Here is an 18,171-nt window from a genome sequence, read left to right as displayed (position 1 = left end):
CTCGCTTTCTGCTTCCATGTTGCATATGGACTTCTTGCTTATGCTTCCCAGTCTGACAATTTTAGTCAGGAATGAGGAAAATGGGCTGTGGTAACTTCCAAAGGGGAGTAAGGCCCCAACATTTCAGATGAAGTAATTAAATCATTAATTGTGCAGACCTAGTATTACTTGATAATGAAAAATCAATAAATACAACAAGCATTTCCATAAAACTAATGAAAACGAGAAACCTCCATCATCAGATGTGTAACTGCAGTGTACAAAACAGGGATATCTGTAAAAGCTACCATTTTACGGACTGTGTCAATTGCCCTTGGCAGAACTTTTAGGCTCTCTTCATCAGCTTCTTCCTCGAGTATCTTCTTCACATCATCTGTAATCTTATTCAGAGCTTTTCCACGCTCAAACTGTCAGTAAGGAACAAATTCATGCATAAGCCAATGCTGACCTAGTAACTAACTGAATATAAAACTAATAAGCAAATATACATCTCATCATTTAGACCAACGTTAACATACTTCTACCACTACATAATCAAGGTATAGCCTTGAAGGAGCATATTAATCTACAACTCGATAGAAAAAGGATCATGGAATAGATAAAGAGCTAGTCAAATATGGCGATGACAACAAGGATGATGCTAAAACAACAATCACATATTAGGCACAGGATTAAATAAATTAACAAAAGTAGAGTCATTAAAAATCAATAATAGTAAACAGACCACCTTGCCATATGTTGGGTCAGCAAAAACTTTCTCGATAGATGCTTGCGACAAGTTTCTGATTTTCTCAAGTGTACCATCCATTATGGTGAACAGCTTGAAAGCCTTCTTCTGATTCTTCACCTTATTGGCAAGTCTTATTTGGGGATCAATCAATTTGTTAGCCTGATATATCAGAATATCAAAGTTCATTAGCATAAGATTCAGTCTAACAGCAATGATGTTCCCAAGAGCAAGTCTCCCACCTCCGCATGTGCTAAATGCAGAGCATCAATCAAATCTTGATTTGAGATCTCCCGAGCCTGGGTTTCTATCATCAATGTCTTGTCACGTGTACATGAGTATACTAGGTTGAGATCACTTAAGCTAAGCTGGAACAATACAAAGCAAAAAAGAAAAATCATAAGATACAGAGACCAGCCTACATGTGGAAAGAAACATTAGCAAATTAGAATAGGCATAAATAATGCAATCACCACATTGATCAAGCTAGCACTGCCGTAGAGGATTCAAAAGGGCCTATTCATTGATATGTCAACCAACACGACGAAACATATTCTAAATTTATGTAGCTAAAATCATTCTCAAATATGCATCATCTTGCCAAAAGAGGCTCGGATCCACCGATTTCTCAAATCAACCTATCAATTTCTCCAATAGTTTTGTCCAGCCTAAAGGTGACTAGAAGAGAACTGAAACTCTGGATAGCAGTTTTAACAGCATCTGCCACATTTTTATTCACAGCCGCAGAACATGACATGGCCTTCTTTGCCAAATAAACCTTCGGAGCTGCACCATCACCTTACAATCTACATCATATTCTAAATCAGAAAAACAGTAGCCACATCATATATATCACAGGAAATGTGGTCCAGAATCTACAGACTTGATCTGATTCTGGATTAATCCAGATGACAACCAGAAATGTACAAATGTGAGGTACATTGTCACAAGAGGCATGTCTTGTGGTCAAGATTGGATCCGCTTCTAATTAATCCAGACGACAACTAAAGATGTAAAAATGTGATTAGGGTACATTGATAAGAGAGGCATGTTTGAACTTGAAGATACGTCTTATCTCCTGCCAAATGTGTTGATACATTGGCGCATTGATACTTCTCAAGGCTGAGCCGCTAAGGTGGTAGTTGGACACTTTTGGACACTGACATTTCATAAACACTGCAGCTTTTTGAATATAGAAGTATCTACATGTTGTGTGTGCAGAACCCCTAAGTGTGTCATACCCAGAGTGTCCAATACCAAATATCTCATGTGTAACACAGTTAAAAGCTCATTTACATTTGAAGTTGTAAAGGACTTGGAAATAGAACCTTAAGATCTTGTTGACATTAAGCACATAAGAGTAATAAACTTTCTGTCTCCAGACTCTCCACACACACAAATATATATATATATATATATATATATATATATATATATATAGAGAGAGAGAGAGAGAGAGTTTCCTTAGGATAAAGCACCATCAAGTGTTCCAACAATGCACCTATTTCACATTTGACATTCATATCAGTGTCAATGCAACATCCATTCTACTCAATCAGATTTGTGAATTGTGACTCATTACAGCCCCCAAAGAATCTGTTCTCCTTCAGTTCTCCACAGAATATCTCTGCCACATATTTCTCAATTATCATGGTCAAAGCCATGATCAGCTAAAGAATCAGTAAATCTTGATGCCCATTCAGTTCTTTATACCTTCTTTCCAAGATACTCCTTTTATTTTAATCTTCCACCTTTCCTTTATATATTTATATTTTTTTTTAATTTTCTTTTGTTGCTCAAACTATTCAGATCTTCTTATCCGTCTTTATACAAAATGTTTGACAAAGTGGAGGTTTTGGACGTTGAAGACAAAGTTGTCCATAGTGAGAGACCACAAAAATTTAGAGGAGGATATTTGTGCAAACCGGATCTAGGCCGTCCAGATCCAGGTCACCATCTCAGTATAGATTCTTCACAATCTCAAGAAACATCAAATCTCTTTCAAAAGGCACATAAAAGTTTCACCAAACATAACTATAAATTAGTGCAACATATTGACAGTCTTAACAAACTGAAGAAGGACAGGGATGCAAAAGTTCACAGGCATATCAGAACTTGAAATAATATGGCTGATTGTTTCCATGTGATTCCATGCTTCATATATGGATAGTTAAGAATTACCTCATCCATGTCTGGGTTAATAACCAGTTTTCCGTCAATCCTCCCAACACGCACTACTCCAATCGGACCACACCAAGGTATATCTGATATCATTAAAGCAGCAGACGATGCATTAGCAGCCATCACATCTGGATCTTGCTCACCATCAGAAGAAATAACATTGGCCATCACCTACAAAACAGCAACAGTCACATAAAGCAATTGTCTCCCTCTCTCTAAAATCCAAAATGAATTATATAAAAAAATCTATCTAGTGATCCCAAAACAAAAAAAGAAAAAAAAAAAAAAGAAAACTATTATTCTTTGCTGAACACTGGGAAATTAATGTTGGTACATTTCTCTAATGAAAAAAAAAACATGATTTCTAATTTGAAACCATAAAAAGATATAGCCAATTGGGTACTAGATGCTTTACAATATTTATGCATCTATCAGATATGATGGCCCCAAAGCTGATCCTTCCAAAGAAATGCAGAGATTACACACTAATAATTTTAGGAAAAAGAGAAAGATGAAAATTTTGTGTAGTGTTCTCCAACCACCTATGTTAGTCTGCATGTGTATCCAACATACATATAGTGATTACATGCCTCAAGTATTATGTGCCTCTGTTTCCCGTAGTCCAAAACCATTTGACGCTGTAAACAGATGGCCAAATCAATTTCAAGGATGTTCGTCTACATGACTATGTAACAAGTAACAAGCTTCAAACCACAGGATCCCAATCCATAACAAAGAAAATCAAAGAGAGCTCACAATTTCTTGGGCTAAGAATCATGATTTTTTTTCTACGAAACATAAAGTAGAGTGAAGTATAAGAAGAGAACTCAAAAAAACACACACACACACACCCAAAATGATCCACCAACCATAGGCTGGCTGATGGTGTATGTGTGTGTGTGTGTGTGTGTGTGTTTATAGAGAGGGAGAGTAAACATACACTCTTATTCTTTCTCACACCCCGGCTATTTATACAGAAGACGAATAAAGGAAACTAACCTGAACTTCATGGAAGAAGCCTTTAGGAAATAGAGGTCTGATTGATCGATCTATGACTCGGCCGCATAAGAGTTCTCGCTCTTTTGGTGCACCTTCTCTTCTCATGAATGTATTAGGAATTTTTCCTTGAGCATATTGTTTTTCCCGGTAGTCAACCTTTAGATGAAAAAACAATCAACAATGTAAACATTTTCATGGCATCACACTATGCAAATGCTGAATCATTCACCATTATAACAGGATACTTGTTTTTCATAGAAGAATCAATAAAGGATTTTTACCATGTTTTCATGGCCTTTGGGCATTTAGTTTCTAAATCATTTTAGAATAACAAAGTAATTTAGCTTTTCACTTATCAACACAAGATGGCAAGACGAAAAGTAATAAAATACATTACTTTCATCCCTTTCTCACTCTTCATACTTAAACACACACACACAAATATACATATTTCCAGCAAAGCGACCATTAACAGGAAGGTATCAACAGTTTGAATCTTGCTCAGGGTGCGGCCCACCCAAGTGACAACATGAAAGATGAGATAAACACGAGCATGGGTACTCTTGAAAGTTTGAAACAACTAAATACATCTATACTTAACCATGTCCATTGCACTTTGGTTCTTGATTGTCGAGGAGGGGGAAACAGTCTGATTTTTAACCTTCTTTTCCTTTGGCAAGGATAAGGAGTGAAACCTGTGTCACAGGGATAGTCCCTTTTGAGTTTTGACTCACTGTGAAACCCATGTTTTAAATGACTATTCTGCACTTCAGCAAGCATCAATATTCAATAAATTTAACCCAAAATTTTGCATCTTAATGAAAATTAGAGACTTATTTAAGTTGCTTATGCTTATATTATTGTTAGAGGGAATAAGAACGCAAGAAAGTCAATGTATAACTTATGAGGAGCTGCTGAGCAGCTCCATCCATTTGAGTCTCAAGGTACATGCTAACCAATTACCGGCCCTACCCAACGATTATATCTGAAGACCCTTTCAGATGTAGGTGTGCCATATGAGGCATTCAGTGAAAAGCAAGGGCTAAACAAGAAACCTGAGCTAGGTTAGGCATTAATAGTGTCAACGTTTGGTGGCATGAAGAGTGGTAGACAATAATGGACAGGAGGTAGACCCATAGTTTATTTTATCTATTTATTCATTTACTTATTGCTTCTGATGGCCACAGTGAGAAAATCATCTTGGTTACTCCTAATCTGTATCTTGGGGAACTTGCAGGTCAGCTTAAGGGTTGAATCAGAATTTAGCACTTCAAAAAACTAGCAAAAAAGGGGTCCCTTCAGAAATTTGCTTAAAAAAAACGCACACAATAAATTCTTCTTGATTTAAATATATAACTGATACTTAAGCTCCAAACTCTCTTGGCCTCCATAAGGCACACTTATGCTAGATAGATTGAAGAGATATGCTACTAATAGCAGACAGAAACTTAATAACATGATATTAGTAAGAAATATATAAGCAATTTATAGAACAAGTACACAAATATGTTATTAATATCCAAATGATGGAAAGTTGGAACAAATATAATGAAGACACAGATTAATCATGTAGAATCAATAGAATCATACAGTTAAAGGCAAGAAATCACGGGTTCCATCTCCCTCTGCTGATACGACAGTAGACAGCACCTTTGTCTCTTTTATCCCTAACACAACAGCGCCAGCAGCAAACCTGGCAAGTTTTCCGGTTTCAAAGGTGATAAGACGAGATCCTACCTCGACTCCTTCAGAATACACATCACCAATGTCTGAAAAATAACAAGAAATAACAGGCATACAGTGTAGTGTACAATGTTTTGCAGGAAAATGTGAAAATAAATTCCACATAAATGACATTGATTTCTAGCCATACAACATGATGAGAAAGTTGAGGCACCCATATATTTGGTCAAAAGACAGTAGTTGCATGGTGCAGAACAATCAGCAAAATATGATTCTATCATGCATTTATTTTTAGTTCCGTTGGTTCAATTCAGTGTGGCGCAGACTAGGTGAAGTCAGTCCTACATCTTTTGCATTTTCTCGGGGGATTTTTTGCATAAGGTGCAGTACTAGAATATGCAAAATTCTCATAATTCAGGATCCAGATGGCCGAGGTTCAGCATAATCCAAATTCAAAACAGCAGCAGCTACCGAGAGAGATATTGCCATGATATTCTGTTCTAAAAAGATGCAATTACTTTATAAATCCCTTAGTTCTAGCATGCCAAGGATAAGACAAACCTATGCCGTCGCAAATATTTCTGCAATGAATTAGAAGCCTCCTCCATATTAGACAAGTTGGAAAGTTTTTCACCGTTATGGTTATCATATATGACCAGCAGTTGTCAATCGTAATTATGATTTACAACATTGACTATAACCACTTCAACCCTCCTGAACCATCCAGGCACCATAACAGCGACCACATGATCGAATGCTAATAGGTTTAGTTCTATATAGGACATGAATTAAAAAAAAAATCCTATAGCCTCATTGTTGTGACTTGGACTTCCCAACAGCCTAATAACAGTACAAGGCATGACTTCATGCACTGAACTTATTATTACCATTCAAATATTGGATGAACTGCTATTAACAAACTAATTCATTTTATATCTACATGATGCTGTCCTTATGCCATACAGCACCAGCAAAAAACAGAGAAACAAGTTCACAACGACAAAACAATTATAACTACCTCGACCAATCAATCCACAGGCATTAATGAACTAAATATACACTCAATTCTTGGAATGTAGCCATTCCAAAAACAAATACAGATATGATGCAAAACGAAACTGCAGAAAAACAATTAACTAACCAGGCAAATGACGCCATGACGACGGTTCCGCTACCGAAACCTGAGTAACTGCTTCAGAAGCACTACAGAAGCTATAACTGGCGAGTCCCAAACGATGGGGACGAGCTGCCCAGAAATCTTTGCAATGTAGGTGCCGAAGCGCCTTCCGAAACCTTAGGAAGCTACACTGTGACATCTCTGCACGTCCTCTTTCCACAGTCAGGACTCAAGGATCACTCTAATAGCTACTACAGCCGTTTCTGATTATACTGAAAGCACAGCAAGCCAATACACGCGGTTAGTTTTTCGAACCCACCCTCCTAAGAAAACCTTCAAACAAACATCCTACCAACAATCAATTTAACTGAAAGGGCAATTCACCTAAAGCGGAGCCGCCAAAAGAATCAAAGAAGCAGAAACCCTGATTCTCTAACATACTCTCCTCAAAATGAACATAAAAAAAAAAAGAACAGGAGAGCATGCCAAGTAGAACAGGAGGTTCAGGGGGAACCGAAAATGGAAAAACCTACGGGGAGAAAGAGAAGAAGAAGAAGAAAACCCTAGGAATAGGAAGAAGTTCTCGTGCCTTTGACGCAAACACGAAAGGCGGCTTCATCGGAACTCCTCGAGAGGAAGGCGGACGACGTCGATGGCAATGATTCTCTCAGAGAACGAAACGTGAAACGTGCTTCCTTCCCGCGACATCATTTGGTTCACTCTCACTCTCTCTCGAAATGGAGAAAGAAAAGGCGGGTCGGCGCTTAAGAGACTGAACGAGGAGAAAGGGCGGGGGGTCTACGTCTCCAGCCAGGTGATACTGCATCTCACCATTTAATGGTGATTTTCAATGTCCACCGTTCATCACGTAGATCAGCGGGCGGATGTCAAGGTTTTTATTCAAAATAAGTTTGTGGAATTTGTGATACGCACCGAAATCTAGTATCGCCTCACCTCATCGTTCGACAATTTTTCAAAGGATGAACAAATATTTATATCATTGCACCACCTCGCTTGACTTGGTAGCGTTTGGGTGATGAACTCGAATTTTATGAAAACTAGTTTTTTAAAAAATTGATTTGTTCAATAATCTTGAAAAACTTTGCTTTTGTGATACGATGAGAATTTTTTTTTAATCACGCGGGGTTGCCAGATTATTCACTTCTTTTTTTAAGGTCTTGTCAAAAATAAATTCTTATCAAATTCATTTTTTTATCATCGAAACGAACAAATGGTGATGGCATTTTGAAAGTAAATCCATTTAATAAAAGAGGCTGGCTTGTTTTAAGAAAATTAGGAACAGTAAAGTCTATTTTCTAATTTATGGCACGGAGCTATTTGACAAGAATAACGCTGTATTCTAAAAATGAATGTTCGAAAAACACTTGTTCCAACAATACAAAGTTATTGCTTTCTAAAACATTGTGTTATTATGGATATTGTTTTAAAATTGAACAATTTAACGTTTGACATAAAGTCACAACGTGTTACATAACAAGAATACACAGTCTTTAACAAATGTGTATGGAGGCTTAAAAGGATAAATCCTCACAGCACACCACCCGATGCAATCTGTGTGTGTTTGATCATGCCCACTTGATGTATTCCATCATTTCACCACATTTATAAAGGTCTCCATAATTCATGATGAACTCACAATGTCTCTGCATAGACTGGAAGAGATGGAGATGACTACACATCAACGGTGCAGTCGTGGAGTCCAAAAAATTGGTTAGAGATGCACTTGTTTAAAAATACTCAAATATAGAGCACTTTTATATATATATATATATATATATATCAAGATAAATATTTAAGATTTTTATTTAAAAATAAAGAACTTTTAAGAGACTAGTGTAAACAACTGTCCATACCTGTCACCATGTTGCTAAGCCACTGCAGAGGCGTAGATAGGTGGAAAATACACCCCACATAACTCATTATTTAAAAGCTTATGTTAAACAGAATAACCGTAGATTCGTTTAGACTGTTAATCTCTTGAAAAACGGAAGCTCTAACTATTAAGTGTTCAATACTGACAACAATAAAACATTTGCATATGTATTTGTACATAAAAAACTATAGAGCTGAATACTATACATAAATATGTTTTAAACAATAAGGAGGGAATTTTTTGCATGCAAGTAACTTGATTTGGCATAAAATTGTCCCTAATGTGGAGAGACATCCATGATGCCTCGACAGAATTCCAACCGGAAATTAGGGTTTCTGAATCTTGGTGGCCGCCGGAGCTGTTGAACGGTAGAAACCAATCGGGGAAACTGCGTACGCCTTGATTCTGGCCGGAGATCTTTTTTTGGAGGCCAGGAAGATGATGAGGGACTAGAAGGCCCATAATTGGAGGTTGGACTCCAAAGATATTGAAGAAACCGTTCTCGTGGACGGCCCTCTATTGTCTTAAGGCGCACTCGAATCTAGGGGTGAATAACGAGTCAAGCTACTCGACTCATTAAAGCTCAGCTCGTGAACAAGTTCGAGCCGAGTCATTTGTTTAACGAGTCGAGCTCGAGTTCATGAGTCACTCTTTCAAACAATTGAGTTGAGTTCGAGTTCAACACGTAACTGCCGAGTTGAGCTCGAGCTTTAATCGAGTCAAACTCGAGTTCAACACGTGACGATGAATATCAATTTTATTTAAACGAGTTTGTCGAGCCTTAATCGAGTCAAGCTCATCACGTAATGATGAATATCAATTCTATTCAAACGAGTTTGTCGAACCTTAATCAAGTCGAGCTCGAACTCGGACTCAACACATAACTGCCAAGTCAAGCTCGAACTCAAACTCAACACATAACTGCCAAGTCGAGCTCGAGCTGCTTCCGTTGAGCTATTCTCGAGCTCAAGCCGAGCTTGAGCTGACTGAACTCGAGCTCGACTCAGTTGGTGTTCACCCCTACTCAAATGTATATGATTGGTAAAAAAATTCATGAACATCATGTGTAAAAAAAAAAAAAAAAAAGATTATGTTAACGTAGATCCAATCTAAAAATCTAACTTTATTAACTTAGATCCAATCTAAAAACCAAAATTTCAGGTTGGTTGTCTAAACTCTAGGGGTCCAGGCACACTCAAGAAGGGGTGGCAGGCATTGAGGAGTGTTAATGTATATGTAGACAGGTAGGGATGTGGTGGATCATATTAGGATTGGAAATCCAGTTGACTTGGAATTCAAAAGCGTAATATACGAAAGAAACTTCATATCTGCTTGAGAAATCGTATCAGATTTGGATTTATAAGATGACGTCCAATCAGATTTGGTGTTAAATAAATATCTGTTTATGTTCATTCGTATTTAATTTTAAATAAATATCTTATATCGAATATTCACACATTTTGAAAGTTTGTGTTCTATTTGTAATAACATGGGTTGGATTCAGTTGCATATGTAAAAGTCATATTTGGATTCAGTTGTGAATTTAAGTCTGATTCAAATTGGCTATTCAGATTTTAAATTTGGAATTCAAATTGGGATCTGGTATAAACTTTTCTACATTTACATTTGCATACAAACTCTAATCTCAATATGTGGACATCCAATAAATCCTACATTGTAAAAGGTACATCTAATTAGAAACCAGTCCATTGACATTCGTTTATGAACCACCTAATTATCCCGGTCCTTTGTCCTGAGGTTTACCTACAGCAAGGAAGAGCAACGCACACAATCCCACAAACACTTTCTTTCTCATATATATATATATATATATATATATATATATATATATATGAGATAAAAAACCGAACTCATTAAAATTAAATATTAAAGTATTTTTTTCTGTAATCTAACACTACATCTTAAGAGTGATTTTTTAAGAACCATAGATTAAGTTAGTCAATTTGTTTTATACTTTAATAATATTTTAATAATAAAAAATGAATAATTCTTATAGCATCAAAATTTCGAGAGTAGAAAATATTGCTTTTTGTATAAAAATAAATTGAAATAAAACATGATTTATATAAATAAACGTAGACAATGATGCTCATATTTTGTTCAAATCACTTTGGAAAACAAACTTATCATGTAGTTTTCATCTCTTATCAAAGTGGTCTAATGTGCTGATCCCCTTGTTGACACCGGCAGGTTCGACACTACCTGGCAGTTCGGGCGAACTCTACCCTATCAACGATGACGGGAGAAGAGCCGTCAAAGCTCCTTGCAGGTAGGGACGTTCAACGAGTCAAACCCACTCGAGCTCGACTTGAACTCGCAACTCATTCAAACTCGACTCATTCAAACTCGACTCAACTCGTTTTCTTATTTTTTCAACCGTTCGTTCTGGATGGCTTGGAGATGCAGCCCAATACATCACATCAAGCTGCATAGGAGACGTTGGGAAGGACGGATTGCTACAGAGAATTTTATTCTCCAGTCTGGACCTTGATCTGCACCTCGCAAATTATTGGGTTGCCAAAAATTATGCATGAAGTATGGAGGTGGGACAAGGACAACCCCTTGTGCGGTGCGGGTGACGATGATGATAACGACTGCTGTGGACGTCGGAACAGCAAATAATTCAAACCTTGCACGCCATTGCCTTTGCCATGCGCCACGGTTTGGAACCAAACCCACAGGTTCTTGTGGGGAGTGAAATCATTCATTCTCTCCACATGCATGCCTGTCCATTAGTAGAAAATGACAGCAATGGCCAACCTTTGTTCTTCATTTTTTTCGGAAATATTATTTGTGATAATTACGGAGACAGATAAATTAGTTTATATGATGTTGGTAGAAAAAATACTACCTTCATGATCTGTTAAGAAGGTGGGTTATATTTAATATATCTATAAAGTCAATGTCAAAATTAATATTTTGTCTATCATCGTAGATGTGTATAAAGGCCGCTTGCATTTTTCGGTTAGCATTTACCACACACCTGACTGTGATCACATTCTAGAAAATGCACGTACGGTTTATATTATAACTGAAAATCGCATCAAAATTTTTGTAGTGTGAAAAAATAATAAAACTAATATTACTCAGTTGAAACTAAAAGTGGTTCATAAAAAAAACGAGTTAAGAAATGTACTTGAAAATGGTTTCAGTTGTTGATTTAGTTCAATATGCAAAGTTAATTAGTTGTTATTTACCAACTTTAAAAACTTATTTACTGCCCAAATAAACCTTAACTAAGTATGTTAGGATTACTGATTTCATCCAATGTTTGTTAGGTCAGGCGTTCCTCATTATTAAAACATCCAAGCTCGTCCTTGCCACAAAAAACGTCACAGAACTTTGCTTAATTTCTAACGCAAGGATTTCATCTTGAAATTTGAAAATGCATGTCCACATCAACTTGGATGCATTCACAAAGTTGTTCTAATTTCTAATCCAAGCATCCTTTTCTATTCAACTTCATGAAATAGAAGAGCAACCTTCAGATCATTTTCAATTGCACCTATGGGTTAATTACAATGTTATCTTTGTCACGTTTTGAGGCAAATTGAGGACATAAGATAGTGATATATATATATATATATAACTATTAACAATCTCATTTGGCCGTGTTTAAATTTCGCACCCTTGACCTTAACAATCGTAGCATAAGTGGCAGAGCCAGAAAAATTCGAGACATTAATTCTTTACGTTTTAGTCTAGGGGTTGAAGATTTGAGTCCCACAAGCATTAATTTCCTATAAAAGCCAAAACAGGTCTTAATTTGTGGACGAGCCCACTGGCATATATAAATTGCATTATTACTGGCATATATAAATTGCATTATTTTGTGCACACGAGCAAGCATCGATTTTTTAGAGCAAAGAAAAAACTATAAAGATAAGAAAAATTCAATAGTCATGGTGTTTCCTTGGCACAACTTAGCCGGTGGTTTAGTACACAAGTGCATGTGATGATAGACAAGTAGAAATTATCACTTGCTTTACCGTTTTATGGCTCATAACTATGTGACCTTTTCATTTGAGTTGTTCTGATGTGAAATGCCGGGGAGACCATTTTATTTGAGTAGTGAGAATATTATGATCATTACATTAACAACCTAGTAGAACTAAAATGGTGTTTGACAACAATAACAATGTTGCGGTTCTATATTAACAACCTAGTAGTGAGAATATTCTTATCATTACATAAGTGTTGCATGTGAAACACTTATGTTTCCTCTACCTCTAAGTGGTTGGTTTTATTTACTTTCATTTGTGCAACGAATGAATCTCTTAGGGTTGTTTAATAAATGGAACACTCACAGAGTGTTCAATGAATCTGCCTTAACTTAGTCCTAATTTTACTGGATTCAAAAAAAATTCACATAGTGTTCCAACTGCCAAACAGTCCTTCGGTTTTGAGCTCAGGATGTTTGACTTTCATTATGATGACTCGTGTACAGAGTGTTCCAACTGGCAAACAACCCTTCGGTTTTGAGCTCAGGGTGTTTGACTTTCATTTTGATGCAAGAAAGAAACCACATAAACGGCTCGTGTAGACCAAAATTAAAATATTTGGGTTCTGCTTTAAAGTATTTTCTTTGAAATCATCCTTAGGGCATTCATTTATTAAACCCCTAAATGAGACAAGGGATCAGGTCACTCTGAGGCCATATTTTCTAATGAATGCAACCACCATGCCTTCATTGAGAGATAACAACTTCACCACACCATGAGTTGCTGTCAAAGCTGTCAGTGCCCTCAATTGGATTGAGGGCCCCATTGTTGGATGGCTTTAATAAGATAACATGGGTTGGGGAGGGGAATACCCGAAGAGGCCGAAGTTTCTCCTTCTTTCTTTTATCACTGTGGTTCATAGCATAAGGTGACATGGATTAGACTTAGTCTCTCCTTTTATGTTTTACAAACCGAAATGAGATCTATCAAGGCTTGTGTACAAGTGGATTTTAATATTGGCATCTTCTAAGTGGGCCGTTCTTTTAAATTATTTCAATATCCCAACTTTCAATAAATGCCTCTTCTTTACTCTTACTTTCTCCATTTGTGTACTGACAAGGGAATGAGTCACTTTTTGTTAACAATTGTGTGCACACATAATCTTGGCTTTTTTTTTTTTGAAATTTTAATCATGGTTATCTGATTTTTTTTGTTTAATTGTTATTCTTGGGACGCCTGCCATATGAAGCTGCAAAAAGAGAGACATCACTTCGTGTCTTTCCTCACGTTGCACCAGCCCACTGCTTACAATAACACAATCTTAAATTTTAATTTTAAGGGACTGTTTGGAAATAATAACGTTATGTTACTGTCTCATGCATCTAACTAAAAAATTGGTTAGATTAGTCGAATAGTTTAAAATGTGTTTCATTAATCTTTTCTACTTTTTAGGACAGATGTATACAACAATAACACACTATTACTATTCTCAAATGGCCCCATTGTAACAAGTGTTATTGTTTCATGAACCAATATAAAAGATTAAGGCAAATTTATGAAAGGTTATACAACAACGCGATATAGTGTTTTATGAATTTATCCCAATAACAAATTTTTACGGTTGGTTGCCAAAGTATAAGAAGTTCAATCTTTATTCAAAGTGGTAAGATTTTCCTCCTGCTCACTAGGGAAAAAGAATTCCCTTGAAAAGTTTTGGTCATCGCAATCAGAGAGAGAAAGAAGTAGTTCTTACTTTGTTTGCATTAATAACGAGAATAGAGGGATTCAGCTCTGCTCATCTCATACGATGAGACAGAGTGAAAAGCGGATTCTCTGTGCTTTCAAAAAAGATATGCTTTTCATGCCGATACTGATAGCATTGCTGGTCATCTGCATACAAAAGAAGAAGAAGACTCGACGAGTCTCCTGCATCACGAATTCTCCCACTGACCCTGGGTGCTCAATTTTCCAAAGCAAGCTTTAGAACAGACGAAGCACGTTAAGTCTGGTATTGACCCACCAAACATTCTTTGCCTTTTTGAACGAAGACTTGCAGTTTGCAGAACTCGCACGCAGAGCAGAGATATTTTTAAGAACCAAGAGAAAATTATTTTGATAAATAAAATCCACACTTTTGAGAAAGCAAGAAAATCCTGTTTTCTTAATAGCATTTGGGCAATACATGGAATAACATTTGAATGCGACCAGAAGTGCTTCATGGAATTGTTTTTCTCAATCGCTTCCTGTTTTTAAGATCATATTTCAAATAGGCAGTCATTTGTAATACATGCATTTCTTTGTTGTGAATTCATTACTTTCTAGAAGGGGAACAGAATGATCTTCAAGCGCCATGTTTTGGAAGCCTAAAGTGATTTTTAAATCCAAATGAGCTTCTAAATAGCTTAAGATATTTGCAAATTTATAGTTTCTCAAAGTCATATCATGCAAGTACAACGTATGTCCACCTAATAAAAGGCATTAGTCTAGAAGCTTCGCATTGTATATGAAAGGTATCAAGTTGAAAACCATGAATAACGACCCAGCTGATGGATCTTAACCTACCCTCTAACAGTTTTTGTTTTTACTCTAAAAGGGCTGAAAATCATAATAGTCAATCACTTAACAACCTCATTTATAAACTCCTTAACATTTCTCTCAATCTTAAATACATGACTAAATTTTTCAAAATAGAGCGTTACAATCTACCTCCTTAGGATACACATGTCCGCATGTGTAGAACTCCAAACCAGAGTATTGAACTAACTCTGATACCACTGTAACAACTCGACTGACAGATCCCAACTCGCCCCCTAAAAGTTTCTGTTTCAATGTAATTATAAGCCATTCGAGATTTCTCTCAATTTTAGATATGAGACCAAACTTCTCAAAGTGAGGTACTACACCATAAATCAAGTATCAACCCTAAACTTTTTCATATTGTTCTTGTCAAGCTTGGTGCGCTGAACGTTGATTGGGACAAATGTTTGCTGCAGATTTCCCATACCTTGTGGACCAGCCAATGGGTTTCACATATTCGTCCGCGTCTTTTGCATCGTTAGTACATCTCAGTTTTCGTGTCAAAAGTTGTGAAATGATAACAACCAACATATTTTCATGGTAAGTTGAATATAAACAAAGTTAATTGTCGTTTTATACGCGATTATAAAGAAAAACTGCTGCACTCTTAAACGAAAGTATTTGCTTAAATTCTTTAGTCGCAGCTCGTGATTTCTTAAGTTTTATTTCACAAAAGGAACCATATAACAAGATGACATTCCAGGTTCGAAAAGCTCTACATAACACACATGTTCTTCCAAATAATAAAAGTATGCATTTTCACAGTTTCAGACATGCCACGAAGGTCACATCCTACCACTTGAGAAAAATCAGTCGAGAACCTAAGATTGAACTATGGGATTTTGAGTCGAAATCGTTATTTGAAGAAAAACTTTATAGAATAAAAAAGAAATTGGTCGTCTTGTCTATTCTTGGCAAAAATGTTAAATAAAACGAAACATTATTTTCAAAATTGTCTTTTATGAAGAAAAAAACCTGCCACTTTCAAAACAGTCTTTCATCAAGACCGACCTGTCATTGATTTTTTTAGCCGTTTAGGTCAAGGTAGGCGGAGGTAGTTGATGTTGCCAAGAAGACAACGAACCGCATAGATGATCTTTCAATATGATCCAGTGGTTGCACAAAAAACCCTTCAACAAGGCGGCTTCAAGCAACAACATCATCACGTCAAGACTCTGTTCGTATTCCACGCGCACCACACAGAAACCATCTTCTTCCAAAAAGATTAGACGCGAATCTTTTTCACTTGTAAACAGACGATGGAAGAAATGTGAGTCGCCCAAGTCTCCAAGAACAAGTGGTTCTTATAAAGAAATTAATTCAGCGTCAAGCGCCTTTTTTTTGAATTAGGGGCAGCAAATTGGGTTCCACCTAAAAAAATATTTCAAACATATATATATATATATATATATAGAGAGAGAGAGAGAGAGAGAGAAAGAGAGGGAGAGAGAAAGAGAGAGAGTGAGCCCAACTCTGAAGTAGGCATGGGCATCGGACCGAGCGACCCGACAGCGGTCCTATCAGACCCGGGTTCGAGCCGGGAAAAACCTGGCCCGAGCCCGATAGGCCGGCCCAACCCGACTCCTTCACTCTCTCTCCCTCTCCCCTCTCCTTCCCGGCCCGGCCCGATGCCCAGCCCTCCTGGAAGTCGCTTCCCTTCAAGATTTTGAGAGTGTCGCACTGTTACCGTTTACATTTACAATCCAAAAAATTAACACTCACTAACCTGCCAACCTAACCAATAATGCTACACCCCACAAAATTTTAGACAGCCATTGCTAGCTAAGACTTTAGAACCACACGCCAACCATGGCTTCACGTTTCTTCCTGCGGGGAAGAAAGAGAGAGAGAGGAAGAGATTTCATACAAATCGATTATTGAATAAAAAATTACAATAAGAAATCAAAATCTCTGTGAAACTACTAGCGAAGTATTTTTCAACACGCATAAAAAAAGACGCCCATGTCAGATTACAGCGATTCGAGCACATTGAATCCATCTGTGCGGCCCGTTTAAATCGAGTCGATGTGTAAGAGCGAATATTTAAAACTGATTGAAAGAGACTGGTGGGGGTGGCCGGCGGAGCTGCAGCTCCGCAGCAGTATTGTGAGAGAGACGAGAAATCCGATTCACTAGAAGCCACCAATCACGAGGCGCCCCCCAACTCCCATTACGTCGTCGGCTAGTTCTCAGGAACTTGTTGGCATGGGGATTCCCAATCCCCTACAGTTCAGCACTCCTTCCTCCAAACAGGGGCTGATGCCAAATCCATATCAAACCAAGAATCTCTGCAGAGTCGGCGCAGTTCCTCAGGACAAAAAAAATGCTCGTTTTTGGATCATTTTCCTTCTTTTTTACCATAAATAAGGAAAAAAGAAATTGCTAGTTCTGGAGAGCCTCTTAGAAAAAGAGGTAGAAGGAAGCAAGCCGCCCAATTGACTTGCAGCATTGCTCCTGTGGAACAAAGAAGAAACAATTTACTGAAAATGAATGCTCATGAGCAGAGAGCGCCACAAGAGGGCTTGTAATAAAAGCCTCAAACGAGATTTATGGATTCCGAGGCATCTTAATGAATGGCAATGTGCAAGCACGTGCGGTAGAATCAAAATGGATGGGCATGTACTGTTGTGAACAGAAACTATTGATTGTGAAACAGAGGGAAATAGTCCTGATAATGCCTGAAGGGCGACACCTTCATGGTACAGAGACTCAGAGAGCCCAGATGAAATAAGCGCTGTCTGCCGCTTGAAGGACCCGTAGAGTTCTGCTTGTCAGGCAGCAACGAAGAGGACAAAGAGAGAACAGTTTGCTAGATGAGGTGATAAAAGGGGATTCATTTCGAGGAAAAGATATAATGCCGACCAAAATTTGGGCAATGGACCAACGTGAAGGACAACGTTGGACTCCCAATGGCCAACTTAGTCGGACGGTGGACCAACTATGACAGAGGACTGCAGAAGAAACACAGCAGCTCATGGTCACTTTGATACAATAAGCAAGTATCGCTCCATGTGATGCAAAGCTGGACACT

At 37.4% G+C, this 18,171-nt stretch overlaps 1 protein-coding gene across 1 annotated transcript in view; it reads right to left on the bottom strand.

Moving 5' to 3' along the window:
- Window positions 1–7,488, bottom strand: part of LOC116261189 (polyribonucleotide nucleotidyltransferase 2, mitochondrial) — a 29,150-nt gene extending 21,662 nt beyond the window's left edge. Inside the window, 8 exon segments of the mRNA XM_031639825.2 lie at window positions 288–407; window positions 728–889; window positions 970–1,095; window positions 2,909–3,079; window positions 3,908–4,063; window positions 5,498–5,676; window positions 6,732–6,979; window positions 7,297–7,488. Coding sequence (XP_031495685.1) covers window positions 288–407; window positions 728–889; window positions 970–1,095; window positions 2,909–3,079; window positions 3,908–4,063; window positions 5,498–5,676; window positions 6,732–6,906 — 1,089 coding nt within the window. The 5' untranslated portion in view covers window positions 6,907–6,979; window positions 7,297–7,488.
- Window positions 7,489–18,171: the final 10,683 nt, after the last annotated feature.

The sequence above is a fragment of the Nymphaea colorata genome, chromosome 9, assembly GCF_008831285.2.
Source record: "Nymphaea colorata isolate Beijing-Zhang1983 chromosome 9, ASM883128v2, whole genome shotgun sequence".
NCBI classification, from domain to species: Eukaryota; Viridiplantae; Streptophyta; class Magnoliopsida; order Nymphaeales; family Nymphaeaceae; genus Nymphaea; species Nymphaea colorata.
The sequence above is the reverse complement of the archived record's forward strand: the minus strand, read 5'-3'. Positions and strand labels throughout refer to the sequence as shown.